The 24,046-nt window shown below is 39.2% G+C and overlaps 1 protein-coding gene across 1 annotated transcript in view; it reads left to right on the plus strand.

Annotated features, from left to right (window-relative positions):
* The window catches only part of LOC121929082 (guanine nucleotide exchange factor VAV3-like), a 153,669-nt gene that overhangs the window by 122,426 nt on the left and 7,197 nt on the right, over nucleotides 1-24,046 (plus strand). Inside the window, exons 11-13 of the mRNA XM_042464397.1 lie at nucleotides 267-397; nucleotides 4,548-4,680; nucleotides 5,230-5,339. Coding sequence (XP_042320331.1) covers nucleotides 267-397; nucleotides 4,548-4,680; nucleotides 5,230-5,339 — 374 coding nt within the window. The remainder of the gene's footprint in view (nucleotides 1-266; nucleotides 398-4,547; nucleotides 4,681-5,229; nucleotides 5,340-24,046) is intronic.

The raw sequence follows: 24,046 nt of genomic DNA on the forward strand, positions 1-24,046 counted from the left end.
AGTGTAGTGGAGTCTCCCTCCTCTTCCCCTCCTTTTCTTCTTTCTCCTTCTCCTTTTTTCTCCTCCCCTTTCTTTCCACTCTGTCGCTGCTGCTGTTGTTGTTGTTGTTGTTGTTGTGTACCTTCAGCTCCTTTCTGACTTATCGTGGAAGAAAGGGGTGGTCTTATACGGTGAGTATATCCCAAACACTCTATTTTAAGTTGTAAAGTTGGGGGTCGTCTTATACGCTCAGTCGTCTTATACGCCGGAATATACGGTAACAAATATTCTCAGCAATCTTTAAATATTTAATGCAGTTTCTACATTTTCAGAACCAATCACTGTTACTCTATGGAAGACCACAGGGTGATGGCGAAATAAGAATAACAACCCTGGACAAACGGGCGAGGCAAGATAGGTGAGAAGTTTTCTGAATTTGTGTGAAGAGGTCTTCTTTTACACTGGATAAACTCATGTGTATCAAAACCCCATGGTTTACACAATAGTTCACTAACCTTCACATTATTTATTGATTTCCCTATTTTGAATAAAGCTGAAACATGTTAGAATTTTGTTAGGTTGATTTTACACAGTAAAAAGTGCCACTACAGGAGTGGGGAGTGAATTTTCATCAAAAGGGCATAACCCCTCAAGGGAAAAGTGCCTTTTGCTGCAGAATTGCTATCTGCTCCCCTGCCTTAAGAAAGCACTTGGGATAATCATGCTACACACATTGCTGCGGCTTCCTTTCTTTGAAGTAACTGCTGTTCTTGTTCCTCACAGTTCATGTGTCCCCTGAAGGAAATGATAAAATGGGAGTCCCCCTTTTCAGGGCGACAGGATAATGTTTTATTGATGAGGCTCCTCCCCAACAAAAGTTCTTCTTTGTGGATTTTGTTTTTGAAATGTTCTTTTACTGTTCAGAAACTTGACTTCAGAACCAGAGTGCAGTGTTTAATATCACTATTTCACAGCTGCATGGTTTGAAATAATCTGGCAGATTATACTCCACAGTCCAGCATTTATTTATTTGGTTTCTATTTCATTTATCCATCAACAGATGTTCACTGGATGGTTTACAGAGCTAAAAGTAAAATAAGAAATAATATTTTTAAAAAATGAATCAGAAAACAGTTAAAACAACATAAAATTTTCTTCAAGCCATAGATTAAACAATTAGCAGCCCATATGAAAAAAAATGCTAAAGTAGTGTTTAAAAGGCAACCTTGTTTAAAAGTCCTGGTCAAGTGACCTAATGTTTGGAAGCTGTTCCAAGAACCATCACTTGAGCATCTAATGACAGTGGATACATAAGTGTCACCAAGCTGTGGACCTAATTCTTGAAGGGAATATTTTTCACTGCTAAATGAAAAGGTTAAATAGGTTAAATGGAAACCATCTGTGTCGATGAAGCATCCAGCAGCAGTATCAATGTCTTCACTGGACTTAGTGTCAGTTGGCTCCTCCTTATTTAGTCTATTACCATACCATAGCCTGAATCTGAATGTCCACCACTTCAGATGGATTTGATTGCAAAAGAGGTAGAACTGGTTCTCATGGATATATTGAAGACAACTCAGTCCAAAGTTTGGGACGATCTTTTCCAGTAGTTTCATGTTGATTCTAAAAATCATGGAAGAAGAATAGATACGTCCAGCACCCCAGAACACAGGTATCAAAAATATGAACAATAAATTGTTAACACAATCTTTCTGTAAAACTCAGTCCTTCAAGTGGGAATGGATCCATTGCCCAGTGGTGGCTCCTACAGCCAGTTGATCCAGTAGGATGCTACAGTTGAAGGCGTCAAAAGTTTCTAAGGAGAATCAACAGGGTAGCTGTATGTCATCCCACATAACAGCAAAGCTACTTCATAATCCAAATTATGTTTTGAGCCTGATTGAAATGCTCTAGGCATTCAGTTTTATCCAAGATAAAACTGTCCAACTATCTCTGTCAGGTATGTTTCCCAGGAAGGGAATGTTAGCCACTCACTTCTAATACTTGATAACTTTCAAAGACTATGCTAAACTTTCTTTAGGAATAATTAGATTGCAATTTTTAAAGCAGTTGGGACTCTCAAAGAAACACTTTGAAAGCATGATACTATGCATTCATCTCCCCTTGCTTTATTTATGAAGGGATAGGTTCAAATGTATAGTCTATTGGCAAGACTTGATCAAGCCCCAGTTCTAGGAAGTGAAAATATTCCAGCACAACTGGACCATATGCTGCTTTGGACATCTCCACTGACAGCACTGTTGTAGAGTCCAAGGTACATGAATGTGATTGTGCTTTATAGCTTATAGCCTATGCTTTATAGATAATACAAAGCCTTTGATTGTGTAGAACATGAAAAGCTATGGATCGCTTTTAAATAAATTGATGTACCACAACATTTGATTGTCCTGATGTGTAACCAGTAGGCAGGACAAAGAGGCCACCATTAGGACATATGGAGAAAGAGTGGTTTCCACTGAGCATGGGAGTGAGGCAAGGATACATTTTAATCACCCTAACTGTTTAACTTATACACTAAACATATAGTAAGCAAAGCCAGATTAAATTCTGGCTTTAATAATTGGAGGAAGGAACATCAACAATTTATGATATGTTAGATGACATCATACAATTAGCAGAAAACAAAAACTTGGAAGGATCACTGAAGAAAGCAAAGGAAGAAATGCAAAGACAGGTTTTCAGTTGAACATTAAGATAATAAAAATAATGACCACAGATGATTGACATAATTTTAAAGTAGACAATGAAGATACTGAAATAGTTCAACACCTTGACCCAGTCATTAATCAGAATGGGGACTGCATTCAAGAAATCTGAAGAAGGCTAGGACTTGAAGGGCAGCTATGAATGAAATAGACAAGATCCAGAAGTATTAAGTTATACCAAGATACCATAAATAATAATAATAATAATAATAATAATAATAATAATAATAATAATCAGTTAATTTGAAATGTGGTGCTGCAGAAGAGTTCTACGGATACAGTGGGCTGCTGAAAAGAAAAATAAATAGGTCCTAGAGCAAATCAAGCCTGAGATCTTTCTAGAAGCCAAGATGACTAAACTGAGACTGTCATACTTTGGCCATATCATAAGACACGACTCACTAGAAAAGGCAATGATACTTGGCAAGGTAGAAGGCAATTGGAAAAGAGGAAGACCATATTCCAAATGGATAGACTCAATCAAGAAAGCCAAAGCCTTGTATCTTCCCCTTTCCAACCCCCCTCAAATGTAATTTTGAGCTAAATACCCATGTGAACACGGTAGGCAGAAGTTTGTGTCTTGGTGGTACAATGAGGTTAGATGAAGAAATAAGCAGTGGAGATATGAATTTGTATTGGCTTATCATTAAGCAGTAGCACCAGGGGGGCAGAAAGTAATCTAGTAAAAGAAACATGAACTTTCCAGTTTAGGAAACATCCAGATGTGGGAATAAGATCAAAATATTGATTGCTGTTCAGGCTACCTGGCTTAACTGAATCCCAACACCATATCTCCCCCTACCGTTCTTATAAGAACAGTCTTCATTCTTTCCCAGATTCAGAAAAATCACCAAGGCTTATACTTAAGGCAAGCACCAAGCACCAAAACAAAACAGAGCTTTTGTTGCAACATATGGGAAGAGAAAGAAAGCCAGAAACATATTCTTAACCTTCCCCCTTCTTTCTTTCATGGTTTGGCCTCTTCTCCTTGTATGTTGCTTTGCTTGGCCTGCTGTCGACCTTGCAGAAATACCCACCAATGATAATATGTGTTTTCACAGGGATGCCAGTCACCTGGGAGCAGTTTTTTCTCCTAGCGAAACATTATCCTCAGAGTCTTTCTCAGATATTCTTCTTAAGTGCTGGCAGAGTTCAGCTTTACAGTACATCAGCCATTGCAGTTGCTTACCTCTGAATCTATGAGCCTCAAGGACACCCTCTTTTAGTGGCAATGTTTTAGGTAGTACTTGCTTTTTAGGCTTCAGAAAACAGGGCCAGAGAAGGGCAGAGCAGTTGGAAACACTCTGCCCTCAATCTTAAATTTCTCCTGGCATTGTCATAGTTGGCATGCAACAATGGTATTTAATATTTGACTTTATTTAATAGCTAACATGCAATGATATTTAGTATTTGACAACTGATGTGCAATGGTATTTCAAATTTGACAACTGCATTTGGAAGACTAGCAATTACACATAACTGACATCTGATGGCATTTTATACTTGACAGTTGTCAAGAATCAAATTACCATGTGACTTCCTAGATATATAAGGCTGCAGTCCTCAACATACCTACTAGACAGTAAGCCCTATTGAGCAAGGGGATTTATTTCTGAATAATCATGCAGAGGATGGTTCTGCATTTACATGGCAACTTACATTCTACTTTTCAAAACTGTACACATAATTTCAAATTCAAGATCTGACTTTAATTTTAATGTTTTAATTTTAATGTTTTTTTGAAAATGAATTCAGACATGATTAAAGTGAAATTTTCTGCCATAACATTTTGGCTAGGAAGTCCAAGTTCTTGCATCTTGTTATATTTTTCTCCATTTAAAGGCATATCTTCCTTTTTGACCTGGCTGTGATTGTTTGCAAACGACGAGGTGATAATTATGAAATGAAGGATATAATTGATCTTCAGGAATACAAAATAACCAACAATCCCACCACGGATAAAGAGAATAAAAAGGTAATGATGTTCCTCTATCAGAACATTGAAATTCATGGCTCTTGGTAGTACAGTATTTTAAAATTTTGCAACCGTCCATCTCCACATTTGTTTATCTAGCACCTCCCCATGTTATTTCATTTTTAAAGGGTATTTGAGTGTGTGTGTCTTTCTGTCAGTGTCTGTATCGCATACAAAAATAAACTCACCAGAAATCTGAAGAGGTACAGTCATAGCCTAAATTCAACTAGAGTAGGCCCACTGAAGCAGTGAGAGTTACATAAGTGTTAACTTTTCATTCAGCAGTTGATTCAGGAGATCTACATTAGCTGGGATTAGAAGTTAGATTCAGGCCATGAATTCTACACCTTATTCTGCATAGTTTTAATAAGGGCAGTGAAATGTATTCAAAGCTCTTTTGACCATTTTAAGAGTTGCACTGAGTGGTTATTCTCCCTGCTAGGTGAACATGAAATTAGCAATACTGTATTTGGCCTCCAAACATTTTGCAGCCCTGCTGTATGTGAAGTCTTGATAGTTAATCTTTTAAATTCCTTCCCATTTCAACAGTGGTCTTATGGCTTCTACCTCATCCATGTACAAGGACAAAACGGGCTAGAACTGTACTGTAAAACAAAAGATCTGAAGAAAAAGTGGCTTGAGCAGTTTGAAATGGCATTGTAAGTATTAAATAGTGGATATAAATAACATTAACAAGCATAAAGTTTGAAAGTTGAAAGCATTTAAACTTGCAACGAAGACAGCAATAATTTTGCTGACTGAATTAATCCAGCAGCGTTTCAGTGTTGTTTACCAAAGTAGCTGTTTACACAATCAAAGTCATTGCCAATGTGCATGCTTAAAGAACTTTGAAGCAAGTTATCTACAGGGCAGAAATTTAAATTCTTCCAAGGAAAGGAAGAGGGAGCTCTAAGCTATGTTTTCATGCTTTGCTTTCCTCTGAAGTACTTTGGTATCTAGGGAAAATATTAATGGATTTAGCAATAAATATTTAACATAATTGAGGCTGATTTTGCTATCATTGCCTTGGTAAACTAAAATGTATGATGAAGTGAGATGGGGATGTTGGCTTTTTTTCCTTTGTGGCTTCTAATTTATTAATTATGTGGTATATGGATCAGGTTTCCTCGTTTATTAAATTTTACTTCAGTGATTTGATTCCTTGCTCTCTCTCTCTAACACAACAGCAAAAAGCATTTATATATCTCAGAATCCTTTCAAAGAAATATAACAAAACTGTGATGTATTTTGGAGCAGTGCTATTTTGTATCAATTTCTTTTGTTTCAGCAGGCAAAATATAATTAACCCCTTCTCCCCTGGGATCCTCATGACATTTCTTTGATTTCTGAAGAATGCAATGTGGTGCAAAATAAATAAATACAACTAAGTAATAGTGGCGGCTGGTAGCCTTCATACTGCAGGAATGCTCTGGATTTCAGTGAAATCTTTAAAAGAGCTGTCCAAAATATGGAAACATATTTTCAAAATAGATCTAATGCTTTGGATTGCACTTTTAAAGTTTGGACTAAAGGGCTCTACAGATGGGCAGGAAGGGGCAGCAAGACACCCCCTTTCTGCCCTGGATCGGTGCCATGACAACTGTATGCTACGGCACCGATCTGGCCTCTGTAGAGCACAAAAAGGAGCTGGAAGAACTGGCTCCTTTTTGTGCCCTCGAAGGGGTGCCACAGCTGCTGCCATGCGCTTGATGACACCCCTTTGGCGCAGCGCTGTTTGGGTGCTGCACCAAGACGGCACCTGGGCAGCGCGGTGAGGGCTGTGAACGTGGCGACACTCAACCCTCACCCTGCCCACAGACTGGCGTTTTTTGCCAATCTGTAAAGGACCAAAGACCCAGAATGGATTCACTACCTGACTCACATGGAAACTACAATAGTCATTCAAATAAATATTCCTAGGAGCTGCTCTGTAGCCTCGTGTTATGCATGTTTGTATGTGTGGTAAAGGTGGTGGTGGTCCAATACCATACTTTGTTGCATGCACCTACAGAAGATTTACACAGATATAAGGTACCTAATCTGCATATAAAACTGTAGATTTTCAATTGTCATCAGACCTGCAGTGATAAATATTAAATAGGAGAAATCATGTTTCACTTCTCCAGCCTTAAGTGCATATCATGTGCCACCTAGTAGCAAATAAGTTTATTTCTTCCAACCTGCAAGCCAGTTTCTCAGCTGCAGAAAGAAAACTACTGTGGAATCAGGACATCTGAGCCGTCTTTAACTTTAGCACCTCCCTCCCTCATGCCTCCAGAGCATCACTTGAAAGCCCTGCTCTGTTATCCCACTGTAGAATTTCTAATAGAATTAATCTTTTTGTCTATTTATTTATTTATTTATTTATTGAATTTACATCCTAACTTTCTTCTAAATAGCACAAAGTGATGTCTGTTTTGTCATGACAACAACCCTCTGAGATATCATAGGCTGAAAGATGTGACTCGCTCAAGATCACCCAAGGTCTTATTGCAGAGTGGAGATTGGAACCTAGTTCTAGACTGATAATCAAACCACTGTGGCATACTGGCTTTGCTCTTTGCTCAACCTCCTCCTTTACTAAAAAAAAATAACTTTTCCATGCTCTGTTCTCTCTCCCAAGCCAAGCTTCTTCAGAATTACACACACACCTACCTGCAATAGATACCGTACCATATGTCATGTGAAAAGACTCCTCCATACACATCACTATTACTTTTCCACATCAACTGCTTCTTCAAGGCCCCCTTGCACATGCTTCCACTGACACATCAGGTTTTATATAATATGCCAGTGCCATTTTGAACACAGCTATTGTTGCTGACCATGATCACCTTATATTTGGAAACTGCTGTTTCCTTCACCAATTTTTATTAAGATTTTATTAAGCTTTACGATGCACTAGCTTATGGTTATAATTTTCATAATTATATAACGGAGATAAAAATAATTAATAAGCATAAAATTTGAAAGGTTAAAGCATTTAAATCAGGATTGAGCAAAATGAGGCCCACGGTCCACATGTAGCTTTTGGAACCCCTGGATCCAGCACTCTAGGAGCTCCTCAAACAACAATAACAACAAAAACAAGCTTCATTTATATACTGCTCCATACTGCCTAAGCAGTGTCTAAGCAGTTTACAACTGTAAGCTAATTTGCCCCCAACAGTCTGGGTATTCATTTTAGCAACCTCGGAATGTTGCAAGCCTGAGTCAAGCTTGAGCCCTTTTGCTGGTCTTGAACTCGCAACCTTGTGGTTTTGAGTGAGTGACTGCAGTACAGGCATTTACCCACTGTGCTGCCAGGGCTCACAGTCCCCAGCCTAATTTTTTAAACACATTCTTTCAATTTTCTTTGCCCCCAATGTGCCAAAGTCATAGCAGTTTGCTTCTCCTGACCCCCCAGAGCCCCACAAACACAAAATAATTCTTTAAAAAAATGGCAGAAAATCAGCCAAAATGGAGGCCAGAAATTACATTGTAGCATTTTGGTTGCAGCAAAACGTATCGATGCAGCCTCCTAGGTGGGCACAGGATGGAAAAATGGAGGCTGCCCATGCTCAGCTGCCCACCCCTGAGTTAAATGTATAAATAATATTGCAATACTTACAACAGCCTTGTAGTATAGGTTGCTATTAATACCCCTTCCCCATTGTTGGTCAGTAGCTGAGAGATAGTGGTATGTCTGAGGGGCAACATAGTGCATTCATGTCAGATATAAGATTCAGACTATGGCAGTGGTTCTCAAATGGAGGGGTGGGACTGCCGGGGTGGCACAAGAGTTGCTCAAGGGGGTATCTGCAAAACGTGGAGGCCTTGATTTCTCCTCCTCCTCTTCCCAAACCTTTTTATGTGTAAAATTTACACATGCATTGATTTAATATTGAATGCACTTAAATAAAACATTTCTAATTTGAACAGTGTTGTGGTCTTATAAAATGTTAAAATATGAATACACATGAATGTGTGAATGAAAATATGCACACTAAATAAACAAAATATTTTCATTCATATACTACATCAAGCAGGAGGGGGTGCGGCATCTGCATGGAAATGTAAAGGGGGATCCTAGGGGTAAAAAGTTTGAATACCACTGAACTATGGGCTTCTTAATAATGCAGTTTAGTCTCTTAGTCTCTACTGTGCACTGGTGGTTCTCAATTTTGTTTTGTGATATATTGTAAAGTGTTTCTGAATGCCTAAGAGCTTCTCTTCCAAAATCTAGTGCTTTATCATCTGTTTTCTAAAAGAGACAGTGAGAGCTTGATTATTTCCACTAGAAGCTTTAATACATTGTGCAGCTCAAATGACACAGCAAGTGCATTGGGCACATTTTAACTGAACCAACAATTCATCATCTGAATGATTTGCTTAGCTTCTGCTGCAGTTTTGATGAAGACATTAGAGCTTTTAATGCCTTTCAGTTGTCTGCTTTCCTGAACGTATGCTATCAACTATTAAAACAGTATAGCCTTGTAAAAAGTCTTGGGCGTCAGCCAACAAGCAACACCACTCATAACCATCCTTTGGTAAAGGTGATTTGTTGTTGTCGATTATCACAACTGAAATAGAATCAAGGGAATTGGTGGCTTAGTAGCTTAATGTGTTTAGGCTAATGTATTTGTCTTTAGTGTGGGCTGTCTTTTGGCTTAGGCTCAGGATTGAAAATTAGATTAGTGGTCTCAGCCAATGCATTCCTAATGGGTTTCTTCTCCACACCTCCAAACCACATCATAACCAAACACATGATTGGCAGCCTTCAATATGGAGCACCTTTGGTTTGTGGCAATCTATACAACTAGGACATAGCTGAGAAAAGTTAGCATTTCTGATTTGTTAGAGATAATTGTTAAGGTTGTTTACATGGCAACCTATCTCATGTTGCATAGCACTCAATCTAAATGTGCCGGGAAGTGATGGGCAGGGCTGCCAACTGGGGCTTTCTGAAAAGTATAGAAATTTGGAAATTACTAGTAACTTGTAATTAACTTAGTACATAGAGAGATCTTGTAGCACCTTTGAGACTAACTGAAAGAAAGAAATTTACAGTATGATTAATTTGTAATTATTGTAATAATTAAGGTATAACTGTATTGTATTGTATTCAGAATGTCACTATCACTTCATTTGTGGGGCAACTAATGTTTCACTGTCTTTTATAGTTACAGATATGTAACCTTAATTTATAGTAGAGGAAGGATATCACATTGTTCAAAGGCCGTTTTATGTTGTACCTTGTGCTCTGTTGTGGTTTTTGAGGTGACAGTGAGGTGGATATAGGTGAGTGGATTGTGTTTGTTGTTGGGTGCTTTCAAGTCATTTCTGACTTATGATGACCCTCCTACAGTAAACTTATCATGGAGTTTTCCTGGCAATTTTCTTCAGAGGGAATTTGCCATTGCCATCTTGAGCATCCGTGCTGCAGACAGCCACTTACACTGTCTGTGGACTTGGGCTGGTCCTCTCCTTTCCCAAAGGCTATATACTGAAGATATATAGGAAATATAGCATGCCTTCCCCAGTCAGGAGTAAATGGTATATTCAATTTTAAGCGGAAAGGGAATGTGTGGGCTTCTTTGTCAGGCTGGCCAGTGATGTAATTCCTATCTCCCACACACTGGGCTATGCTAGCAAAAATGAAAGCACTGTGTAAAGTAGAAATATAAATCCTTGACTATTTCTTCCTTGCTTGTGACTACAACTAACTGTGGTCGTTTTCCTCCTCACCATGGTAGAAAATAGATATTTCTCTGCAGTATTCTCCCCTTACTCAAACATCCAGCAAAGTTGCAGAGGAACTGTTCTTGTGGATAAAAATAAGTGGTTCCCCCCCCCCTTTTTTTTTTTTTTTTTGCACAGGAAACCATGTGTTTTTCTCTGCAGAATAATTCTGCTGCAACACTTTGGGACATTTGAATACTTGAAGAAAATTACACAAAAATATTCTCTGGTCTGTTATTTCTCCAAGTGGGGTTTCCCAACTGCTGAGAAGCCCATTTTTCAACTGAAAAAAATTGTGAATATTATTTCTTTCTGTAGGGAAAAGGCGCTGCCTGCTGGCAGGGTAGTGTTCAATACCAGTTATCCAGGGAATGCTCCTTTGAGCTTTAAATTCCTCAAACTGTTATATGTGATTAGGCAAGACTGTGTTTCAATTTTATACAGTAAGATAGGACATGTTAGTTCCTCAGAGTCATTTTTGTGGTAGAATTCACATAAAATGACCTACAGTGTAGGCATCACAGACACCTGGAGAGTTGTAAAAATATCCTTTGGTTTCAATCACTTGCCATTTATAATCTCTCCCCTTAAAACAAAATATAGCTGGGACATAATCAGCCAAAAAATCTGCTGTGCCTTATCATTCACACATTATTTTGTCCCACACAATATAACATAGCTGAATGTGCTATTTTGTGGTTGAAATATAATTCAGAGAAGCTGAATGCTTGTCCTGCTCGCCCTGCCCAGAGACAGATCAGAAGGGAACTTTGACTTGAAACCCCCTTTCCTATATGCACAACCTATTGTTTACTAAGATGAAAACATACACTTAGTTTTTTACAGCTAGAGTTTTGGTGGAATTCAGAGCATTTTGCTATCTGTGGCAGAGCTAGACTTCACTGTAGAACCAATCAGTGTGTGTTTTACAGATTAACATATTAATTTGCTGTTTTCTGCATGGTGAGGGTGCTGGTGGTAAGTACAAGCAATCAGCAACATCATCCAGGAACCCACAGGGAGGCAGACAAACAATCCATGCTAGAAACCTTTCAACTGCTCCTCAAGAAAACATTCACATAATCTGTGAAGCAAACAGAGATGCACAGCATGTAATAAAGTCACGAGATGAAAAGAACCTTACCAGGGATGTCCCTTGACATCACTGAGTTGAAGACATACATTGGTTTACTGCTGCTGCCACAGGGGTGTATCATGGACAACATGAAGCCTTGGAGTAATGGTGGCATCCAGTCTCATATCACTGTCACTTTGAAACAGTGGAGAGACTGAAGAGATTTTATGAACTCACAAGGCGTTTGAAGCTTAACAACCAATAAAACCCAAGAGTGATACATAGGCTGCATCTACATGGAGTTTGACAATGCTTTAACTTCCATGCCTCAATGCTATGGAAATCTGGGATTTGTAGTTAGTGAGATATTTAGCCTTCTCTGTCAGAGAGTTCTGGTCTCATGACAAACTACAAATCCCAGGATTCCACAGGATGGAACCATGACAGATGAATCAGTGTCAAACTGCATTAATTTTGCAGTATGTCAGCAGCTTTAATGTCACTGTGATCTGTGTTCATTAAGCAACTTTGAAAACTGGACAGAGTTTTTTGATTCAACCATTGATGAACAGATGGTTGAGTGCAGAGACAAATACCCATTTTAGCAGTATATGTCAAATAAATGGGAAAACATAGCATAAAAATGTGGTGTTGCTGCATTGTGAGGACATGTTTTTTGAAGAGAGACATCTGTCTGGACACCATACCACAAGAATCCCGGTTGCTTACAGAGTCATAACAACATTAACTGAACCATATTTCCACACTGGAAAAAATGTGGTGGGAGACATTTTTTCCACAGGCTTAGTACAGAAATGCCAGTAATCCAGTGTATAATGGCATTATTCAGTGGAATACTCAGCGCCTCCCTTTCCTCTGTTGCTACTTGTCCAGTAGCATAATGGATGAGAAAACACACAACCAGTACATCATGTGTGGAAAATATGTGTTCAAGGACCATTACAAGATCGAAGTGACATGATCTTCTTGTTTGTAGAGTGGCTGGCACAAAGAACAGCCTTTCATTGGGGGACATTTCCCTTAACAGATGCTAGTTTGTTATTGAGATAGAAAAAAATGTCCCACAATGTTCATAACCTCTTATTGCAAATAAATAACAAGACCACTTTTTATTTACTGTTTATATATGCCTCCTGATTTTGAGGTGAAGGTTAAAAAAGGTTATTTTGAATTGGACATAGGGTTGCCATAATTTATTAGTATTTTAGTTCTGTTATCTCTGTTGAGAGGATGCAAGGAGCAAAGATGTAAAATAATTCTTTAGTTGACACCATGCTTTTTTCACTGTGCTATCCATATATGCATGCATGCATGCACACTTTCTTTGCTGTGCGTGAACAGATGGCTTCATGAAGGTATTCACAATTACATTCAGGTAGCTTGCTTAAGAGCCTCTGGATGCTTGAGTTAGAATTTATCAAAGTGTAAACTCAGCATGTAGCTGACTTCATAAGTTTTCTCTTTCAATCCACTGTGCAATATTTTAAACACTCACTTAGGCTGAATTTCACCAGTTGTCACAATGACTGGTTTGCTAATTTCTTTAGGGTCTTTCTGAAGGTTCTTACAGTGCTTCCTAATCCTCTGTGTAAAATTTTGCTATCAGCATAATTTTCCACTTGGTTATTTCAACTTTCTTCCAAGCCATTAAAAATAAAACCAAACATTTTTGTGTGCTCACACAGCAAAGCCTCCTTCAGTGACACACAGAGGAAAATACTATTGCAGTAATTTGCAGAACTGCACATTCAAACACATCTTTAACAGATTTAAACCTAAAGTTTCACAGATGGTCTCACATTTTTTTCTTTCTTAGTGATAATGCCTTTTGGGTTGGCAGTGTAGCTCCTTCTGTTGATATACTAGTTCTTTCACCTTGAATCTGACTGCAGTTCTCCTCCCATTTGCTTGGAAGGAATGCTGTTAACTGGACAGTGTTACCCACATTGATGCAAGTTTAAGTATTAAGGGTTTATTCTAATATCCCCTGGTGCTGGAACCTATTCAAGGAGACATACCACTTCAATTGTAGGAAGTCATGGGTTTAAAAGTGGAAAGCTATCTAGGCTTCTCTCTGTATCTAGGTTTCTGTGTGCAAGGCAGGGATTTGCTTATTTGTTTTGTAAGAACATTCAGTTCTACAAGTCCTCATTTGGATTCTGAAGTGGTGCTCTCTAAACAAAGTGTTATGGCATTATCTGCTTTTTAAAATAATATCTAGGCCTAGATGTGAAAATCATGATAGTGTTCCTGATGCTTTGCATCACAAAAATTCATAGAGCAATTTAAAATACAATTTATACATTTCCGCTTCCTTATTTGTTAGACATTTTACTAACAAAAAAGTGAATTATTCATAGTATGTAATAATAATACAGTTGGCCCTCCATATTCGCAGGGATTAGGGGGAAAAAACTCCTGTGGATGTGGAAAAACTGTGAATAATCCCCCTGACAGGGAAGCCAGTTAAAGGGATGGGTGGGTAGGGGAAGAGGAGCTGGCTCCCGCCCCTTCCCTGGTGGGATAGCTGGCTTCCCCAGGCAGCTATTCCACTGGGGAAGGAAGAGGAGGAGTGATCTTGCCCGCCTGCTCCTATCCCATTGGGGAAGGTGCAGGGATTGTGTCTCCTCTTCCTTACCTGGTGGGATAGCTGCCTGGGGAAGCCAGCTATCCCCAGCCTGGCTTCCCCAGGCAGCTATCCCATCGAGGAAGGCATGGGGGGGGGGGAGAGTGCTCCTCTTGTCCTTTACACAGTGGGATACCTGGCTGTGGGAAGTTGGCTATCGCACCAGAGAAGGTATGGGGTTGGTGGGTGCACATTTCCTGGAAGCCAGGGAGGGAGGGAGGAAGGAGGAGGAGTGCATGTGCATGCAGTGATGACCTCGCAAATAATCTAAACTGTGAGTGTCAAAGCCGTGAATGTGGAGGGCTGACTGTAACAATAACAACAACTTTCCACTGTCCTCTCCCAAGGGCTTGATCTCTGCCACAGAGCCATATGTTCTGAGCTGAAAACTACATAATGTGTAGGTCCTGAAACCAATTGGGATAGGCCCATGTTTGTCATGGATACCATGAACTCCTGAGCAGCACCTGACAAACTCCCCTCCAGTGGTATGTTGAGGTTGCCCAGAAGCAGAAATCTGCTTCAACAACAACACTTCAGACCAATTCATGAGCTCAGCCAGGGTGTCTGATAGAGAGGGGTGGTGGTAGTGGATGGTACACTAACAGAACCTCCAGGCTATCCCTGGTTTTCAGACTCTGATATGCACACTTGATGTGGCTCAGCTCCCTAATAGGTAATCTGGTCATATTAAGACAGACTTTATAGACAACAGCTCACCCTCTGGCCACTTCCCCACACTTGCATGCTACAGCAGTACCTTGAGCCCATATTGGGCCACAATCAATAGTAGGTACAGAATAGCTTGGGGCACTCCTATATATGTATCTATGTGCCTTCATGTCACTTGCTGAACTTTCCACCCCTTTCTTCCAAGATGAGCTAATTTAAAATTATTAGCTACTATGCAAGCAAATGAATCCTTGTTTCATTCTCTCTTATGTGCGTGCTCTCCTTGGTATGCCCCTGCCTCAGCACCTGAAATTCACAATATAACACTCTCTGGAAAAAAGAAAGAAAGAAAAAAGGTATTATTCACAATTAAAACTGATTGTATTACCGCTTCTTTCGGAGATCACTTTCACAAAGGAGACGGCACATCTCTTGAAAAAGCTAACAGGCGCAAATGCATTTCACCATGATAAAAGCAAGCATAAGCACACATCTGTTGTAGTGTTAAACATAAAGTGCTTCCCCATGCTGTTCAGAGATTTCAGCATAGATCTCAGGCATTTAAGAGACATTTATATTAACATTAATAGCTTTAATTTAATATGTCAGTGTTCAATACGTCAGAGATTAACATCAGAAGATGTTGCTATGCATATGTGCTGATTTGTTAGTCAAACACGTAGAGAAAGAAGTGTAAAAACAAATGGAGCCAATGTGCATACCCCTCTTGTACTGTCCCATCTAGCTAGATTACATCAAGAAAAATATAGGTTACCCCTCCCCTAAAATTGTGATTTTTCTCAGGTTTATATTCTCAAATTGAGTTAGATATTGAAGCTTTCATGGGGACATAGAAAGAAGGAAAGAAGCAGGGGGGGAGGGAGAAAAATATGGGCTAACTGGTTTTTATTTTTGCATGAGCTGGGCAGGAAAGGCAAGAAACTGGAGTGTGTCCAAAGGAGGGGGACTAAAATGGTGAAGGGTCTGGAAACCATGTCCTATGAGGAACGACTTAGAGAGCTGGGGATGTTTAGTCTGGAGAAGAGAAGGTTTAGTGGTAATATGATAGCCCTGTTTAAATATTTGAAGGGATGTCATATTGAGGAGGGAGCAATCTTGTTTTCTGCTGCTCCAGAAAACAGGACCTGGAACAGTGGATGCAAACTGCAGAAAAGAGATTCCACCTCAACATTAGAAGGAACTTCTTGACAGTAAGGGCTGTTCAACAGTGGAATACACTCCCTCAGAGTGTAGTGGCATCTCCTTCATTGGAGGTCTTTAAACAGAGGCTGGATGGCCATCTGTCAGGGATACTTTGATTGTGATTTTCTGCATGGCAGGGAGGTTGGACTGGATGGCCCTTGTGATCTCTTCCAACTTTACGATTCTATGATTCTAAGTTTTTCTTAGAAAACTACCTTCCTGAGAACAGAATATCAAACACACAGTATAGAAACCTCATATTTATTCAGAATTCATATACTGCTTTTATTTTAACATAGTGGATCAAGAAGCTCATAATAATTTAAAAATGCACATACACACAATGAAACAGCTAATTAAGTTAGTTCTGAAGGAGCATGCACTTTAGGATGCAATTTTATATCCACTTTCCTAGGATCACGCCCTACTAAATTCTGTGGGACTTAGTTCTGAGTGGATACATGTACTGGTCACTTGTCAATGAAAGTCACTATTCTTCTTGTGCTTTTTGAAGAATCAGTGCCTGTCTGCACAACCACAGATGTGCTCCTGCACTACTTTGTGATGCTCATATTGAGCCCCCATCCATTCTGCTCTCACCTGCCAGGAAGATGGGTGAAATCATAGTTTTGTTGCAAAGATAAATCCCTGTGCTATTAAAGTTATGCATGAGAAAAAGACAATTGCCTTTCCTTCCCAGCATTTGGGAGGTATAATGGTTTGACTTATACAGCATGACTTTGACTCACTGTGTCTCCTAAACTCCTCCTTCAATGATTGACCCTTCTGTGGATCAGCCATTCTGGGTAGGATAGGCATCTATTCCTAATTGCAGTCTTTATTGTCAATGATGAGACTCTAGAGCACATTGTTATAATTAACAGCTGTTCAGCCATGTTGGTCAGTCTATTTTAGCATAAAAAGACATAGAGGAATTCAGTAGAACTTTGAGAGGAACTGGAAAAAAATAAATGTCTGGCAAAATTTTTCATCTTACTATTATTCAGTGTTAACACTCTAGCTCCTGAAAATACTCTATGATTTTTAAATCAATTCAGAGTGCCTCTTGGATGTCTTGAGGGATTGTGATCCTGTCTGTTAGCAATGCAGTTGGCAACTACGGTATTTCATACTCTCATTATGTTTATTGTTGTTTCTGGCTGACTGGTAACCTGGTGGCCAGCCTTCTTGTGATGAATCTCTTCATGTTTAACTATGCTAGTCCATGGATGGCAGACATTGGTCTGCCACTGGGATTGCACTTGGAGTCTTATCTGTTTGGTAGAACATGCCAGAGCTTGTGCTTCCCTATCATAGTATTTGAGAGTCCAGGGATATACATATACCTTCATGCCATGATGAGGGGCCTTTCTGGAGAAAATTTGAAATGGACAGAAATAAGTTATTCAAATTATTTGAATCACCTTACTAATTTCTAACTAATTATTTGTATCACCTTATGAAATTCTTATTTGAAGTTTTTACTAAGAACAGATGAACATGAACCTTACTAAGAATGGATGAACCTGTCAGTTTTGGTATGCTCTTTTCCTCATTTTTGTATGTATGCTTTATATATACTTCTTCCTAATATTTACATTTTTAAAAATAATTGATGAGTGTAATATTAATTATTACACAGTATAATATTGTTTGCATCTTGCATTAATTATTTGTTGATATTTGTGTTTTCTTTTTAAAAATAATATCTGTATTGAACACATAAATTTTGTATGATACTACATATAAACAAAAAAATCATATAACTTTATTTTTTATTGTATTTCATAAATCCATATAAAGTTCTTATTAGCATATCCTGATTCAGATATCACATCTTCAGAATCATTTTTCCAAAACAAATTCAACCAGGCAGCTTAAACATTTATTTCTTCTTATATTTAACATAGGGTGAAATTCCCACCATTTTACAAAAAACAAATTAATTAAAAATAAATAAATAAATAAATAAATAAACAATAACCCCCCCCCCCCCCCAATCAGAACATTGTATTATCACAATGTCTTTTTGATATATTCTTCCTGAATGTAGACCTCTTGCTGAATCACCTTTTCAAACTCATCCATCGTCAATCTATTAACATAATATGGCTGAGCAACTTGACTTTTTATCTGTTGTCCATCAAAATATTCAGTAAAGGCCCGAAACAGACGGGTCAAAAGGTGTGGCTTCTAGCTGCATTGGACGCATTGCTTGCAGATGATACATGTCCCCGATGCAGCTGGAAGCTATTCTGAGGCTGTCTAAGTAGGACTAAAGCCACCAGAAAAAAGAGCAGCGAAAAGCTACTTCTTGCTGGCAGCTCATTTGGGAGTGGTGTGGTGGCCCGCTTTCAGAGCAGGCCCTCCAGTCACTGTGGTCCCTAGCTGATCAGGGCTGGAGCAGCCAGAGGCTAGTCCAAGCTGCCAGTCTGTTTTGTCCCATAGTCTTTCTTTCAACCCATAGTCTTTCCTTCTGCATTGCCAAGATTCCTCATAGCTTTTTCTAGCTGAACACCTTTGGCAATTCTGCTACTCTCTAATTGCCCCCCTGTACACACTGGCCTTAAAGGCTGGGTTGGGGGTGGAGTTGGGGTGTAGCATCTAGAGGATGCACGCCCTAGCTCTGCCCCCAGGGTGGTGTGATATTGTGCACCATGCTGCATGGTGCACAGCGTCCCAGTGCTCCTCCAGCGCTGTGCCCCCTTTTTGTGCCCTGGAAAGGCTGGATCTGGGCTGTGGAAGGTGGTTGCCACGGCCCCAATCCGGCAAAAATGGAGGCATCTGCAGGCCGCCCCTTGGTCTCCATTTTTTCATCATTATAGATATTATTATCTACTGAGCTCTCTGACTTCTTACACTGCTCTCCAGTACCAACTCCCTCTATAGTTGACTGTTCCACTGCTAGTCTGGTTTCTCTAGATTGACTGACTAATTTCTTTAAATCCTTGTTTCACCATCTCTTCAGTGTCATTCTCCAAGTCTAACATCAACAGCTTGATGACGTGTGAAAGAGTTAAACAGCTCTGTCTCTTTTGTTTTTTCACTTGAATTTGCGGTCCCCTTTGATCAAGGACTGTGTGCTACATCCAGTTTGGGTGTGAAATGAAGGGCTAAAATTAAGTCTGTTTGTTTAAAATCCAAATACACCTGGGCACATTGCCCTCTTCCGTGCCTTCTTAGTCACTAATTTTCCCAAACAAAACGTAGCAGACCTGGCAAGCTTGGGTTTTGATTGATTAGTATTTCATCTCAGCATAGAACAAAATTGGGAGTATATTGTACTGCATATGCAGAGCACAGTGTGTGGTTATTCTTTTGATAAGTCTGAATGTAACTGCAAAGGCTAGTAATAGGCAAGATAACTTGCAAAGCCTTAGTTGCCTAATGTGGGGTTAAAAAGCCAGTTATTTAACATCCTGTCAAGAACAAGTTGGCTGCAGTTTGATGAGGTCTTTATTCGGCAGAGGATTGGTATGAATGAAAAATTGTGCCTTCATATCTCCTAGTTATTACAGACCATATATAGTTACATGAATAAATCATTGTGAACCAGAATTGTTCCTCCATAGAAAGAAAGAGTATAAAGCGTGGTCATTAGTGTGATTGAAACAATGCACTACATATCCAGAAAGCTAGCAAGATTAAATCCTTTAATCTCTAAAAGGGCAGCCACCCTATGATCAAATAAGTAAATTTCCTAGCTAAGTCTTAGAAGTAAATTGCATTCTCTTGATCAAAAGCACAGTTTACTTGTGATACAGTTAATTTAATTAGGCAACATGCCTTTCTGCTAGATATCCTTTGATGTGACAAAACTGGGATGTATGAGTATTAACATATGGAGACTTGATTGATTGATTAATTCACTAAATGCTGTTCTTCAAAGATTATTTTCTGTGCTACAGCTAAAAAGTCCAAAACAAACAAAGAACTTCTCCAGGAGAGAAACAGGAGACAATTTATTTGGTGGAAAAACCAAGAAATAACTGTTTATCTCTCTTATCTTTCTTTGTCTAAAATGGTAATTAATAAGAGTATTTGCCCATCCTTGCCTACCCAACACTGTTGCCTTTCCACCTACATGATTTTTATATTACCCATATAAATTCTTCCTGTTCCTGAGGGAGGCAATATTTTTGCTGAAATCCTTCCACTATTGATGTCATCCAGTTTCTTAATTTAGAATGTCTGGATGCAAACCTTCACATTTGGGAAATGACTACTAGTAGGCTGCAGTCTGTTTGCCCTGCAGTCAGCCTAATTGCCAGTTTTAATGTCTAAACTTACTACTTTAGACACTTAAAGAACATTTAAAGAATATGAACCAAAATGTATTTGCATTTTGGCTAGAAAATTGGAAATTATCTATGACCACTCTGGGCTGTCTCTTAATGGAAAAGAAATTACACCATTATGCCATAGACATACAGAATTATTTATCTGCTAAACAACTTAAAATTGCTATACCAGGATTTGTATGAGAATTGTTTTCTAATTTTTGATATTCTGGTCTGGAGTACTTAAAATGGAAGTGGGACATATAAGCTTATCACATAGGCCCTGGGGAATGTGACTGGAGTGGAACGGAAGGGAGCGAGAAGGGAATGGAATGGGGAAATAATGCATGTTACCGGACGGGAGAATGCTGCCAATGCTGCTGGAAGTCCCTGATCTGTTCCCCATCTTTCCCAAAGCAGCCAATTTTCAAGAACTGTTCAGAATCGTTCTTGAAAATTGGCTGCTGTGGGATGGATGGGGAACAGATCGGGGACTTCCAGCGGTATCGGTGGCATTCTCCCATGCGGTAATATGCGTTATTTCCCCATTCCATTCCCCATTCCATTCCCTTCCCGCTCCCTTCCATTTTGCTCCGGTTGCATTCCCCAGAGACTGTATGATAAGCTTATTCCATTTGTGTAGTTCTTCCACCTATTGTTTGATGTAATGTAGTCTAGCAATAATTTTCTTAGGTGATCTAATAATAATAATAATAATAATAATAATAATAATGATTTATTTATACCCCGCTCTTCAGCCAAGGTATTTACTAGGCCTAACTTTGCAGGTATGTTATTCTTTTGGACTAATGTTTCATTCAGTGTAAACTTTAGCTAAATTTATTAGGAAAACAACCCCCAACCCCCACACAATACAAAAATGTATTCCTTATATTGGAATTTTAGACAGGAAGGTATTTCCTACTTTTATATACATAGTTTTTCCCTCTTATTGTTGAGAGGAAATTAATTAAATGGAAATTACTTGGCATCTAGATGGGAGGAGGTGAGCTGTTAATTAAGTGCCCTAGGAAAGCAATTTTTCAAGATTTAATTGAAATGTTTGTAATGGGTTTAAGCAATGACTCTGCAGTGGCCTTCACACAGAAAGGTGAGAATGTGCATGGGTTTTAATTGCTGAAGTCTGGCCAGTATTGAGTAGCTGTTGGGGAAGCATTAGCTCAGGGGGAAAAGAAGTGTGGGGTGTGATGTGGTTGCTCTCTGCAAATTCTTCAGTGAAAGCAACATTGGTAGAAGGAAGAGCATATATTAGGTTAAAGATGACTGTGAGTATATAAACCCAGTGGCTAATGATCGGAACTCATTGGATGGCAATTCAAACTCTGCAAACAACCTTGCAACTGATTCTGGCCTACCTATAGGTTCTGGATATAATCAAAAGACAGCACTGATATATTTCATTATTTGCATTTATCACTCTTTCATCCACTTGTTGTCTACTTCTAGCAGCTCTTATTGGCCAAAATGGGCAAGGTCAGTGCTTCTCAAAGAATCCTGTACCTATCCCCATCTAACTGGGCAAGTTTCAGTGAAAGGTACTGATACTGCTTTGGATAACGGGAATCTTTAATTTAAAGAGCTTCTCAAAAGTTACATTGCCATGGCTTTCATAATACCTTAGTTTGCTAATTGTAGCTCTAAAAATCCAACTGTTGATTATACAAGCCAATACTTGGGGTTTTCAATTGATCATACCACTCAGAGCTGAGATTATCTCAGTATAAAATTGGTGGCTTAGCATATTGCATTTTTATGTAAGACCCTCTTTTCTTTATTTAATACCATCCCATCTTTGGAAGCCCTTGTTCATGTCAGACCCAAACTTATTTCAGGAACCTTTAAGCTAATGTTAAAATTTGAAGTAGGTAAATGTCTTTGTCTAGCCATCAGGAAAGTGGCTTCTAGTATTGTACAGCTTTTGCAGGAGATAGTAGAGGGTCCCCCCCTCTATATTTAAGAACTTGACCTTTTACAGGAAATAAGATTTTAATGTCATTCTTCCTCAAAAGAATGAAAATCCATTGTACTGTACTTCACAACCCTTCTCTAATATATCCTCCTTGGACAAGCTATCAAATACTGAAACATTTGGATGAAGTGTTTGGGAGCTGTGTATGATGACAGACTGTTACAGATTACAGTACTGCTGCTTCCTAGTATAATCTCGTTGATGACAAATGAAACCATGCTCCCTGGTGATGTCAAGAGGCCATACTCTGAATTAAGGGGTTAACCCAGTTTGACAAACAAGCAGATTTCCTGGGTTCATAAAACTGGTGCTATATTTTATATGGTGCCCAGGAACTTTAAATGCCTTTCTCCAAGTCTTCCTGATAATACATTTTTAAACCTACAAACTAGCTCAGGTTGGGGGGTTAAGCCCCAACTGGCTTGCCTTTCCAGAAGCATTATTTTCCTCTTGTCCAATTATAGTAATTTACATCTTTATTGCAATATCCCCAGGGCTCAGTGCAGGTAACAAGCATCTATGCATAACATATAAGATCCATTCTTCCTCCACTTTACTGCCAATGTAAATGAATTCTGCCAAATGTTGTCAAGTTACAAGGCACTGATATCACCAACTGGCCATCCAGGTTAGAGCATTATATGGACAGCACCCTTTTTTGTGTGCTTTGGCACATTGATACCTGATCTGCAGTAGCTGCCAAAGCCTGTCCCAATCCACTTGATGGGAAACGGGAAAACAGACTGTGTTTGGGGCACATTTTAAAGAAAGAAATGGAGGAATTTTTTGGATTTAAGGGTCTCACTTTTCATGGCTCCTAAGACTTTTGTATGAAGAAACATACCTTGCCTTGAGACTTGTCAAATGTGAAAGGCTTTCTGAGAGGTAGGGGTGGGGAGGTTTTGAGAAAGAAAGCACACAAAACTGAGGGCATATTTTAAAGTGCAAGGGGGGTAACAAATGGATGCAACTGAAAAAGGTGCTTGAATATGCTTTACTTTCTTAGGCAATGTATGTGCTAGGAAAAATGCAGAACAGTTTGTAGTATACATGATATGCATTTTTAAGAAGTGGCAGAACATTTCATCTGGAACCCTCCCCCCTTCTTGCTAAAGTCTTTCAACATGATACATAACAAGAACAGGGAACAATATGCAACTGGAAATTGGAGAAACAAAACAAAATCAAAGCAGAGATTTTCATATCACTGTGCACACCAGGGTGAAAAAGAAGAGATGGGGTCTTAGAGATTAGGATGGGTTCACTGAGCATGGTTGGATGAAGACACTATGTTACTCCAAAGAAAGAGAGCTTCAAAGCTTGTTGAGCTAATTGGTATCTTATTTCTGAACCCCCTGAAAAAGCTTTTCCCAGTGGTTGGAGGAGTTGCACCCTCCCCCCCATCCTTAATGCTGTATTTCATGTTAATGACAAAACCTGCACCAGTAGTACATTAGAGCACTCCTGTTACCATGTGGCATAAAGCGAGAAGTTTATCACACAGCCATTTTTGCCCAATCTGGGCACGGGATGGGATCAAGACTGAACAGGGGGAAATGGGTGTTTTTTGGTAATATGGAAGATTTCCATCCTACAAAATCTGCCGGCTAAGTATGGTTGGGGGACAGCTTGTGGTTATCCTGCGACAAAGTCCACATTTTTTCTGTGCGATAACATCTGTTTTTCCCCATTCAGTCCTGATCCCGTCTTGTGCCCGGATTGGTCAAAAATGGTTGTGCAATAAACTCCCAAGTCTATGCTTTCAGAAATATGAAATC

This window comes from Sceloporus undulatus, chromosome 4 (genome assembly GCF_019175285.1).
Source record: "Sceloporus undulatus isolate JIND9_A2432 ecotype Alabama chromosome 4, SceUnd_v1.1, whole genome shotgun sequence".
In the NCBI taxonomy this organism is placed as follows: Eukaryota; Metazoa; Chordata; class Lepidosauria; order Squamata; family Phrynosomatidae; genus Sceloporus; species Sceloporus undulatus.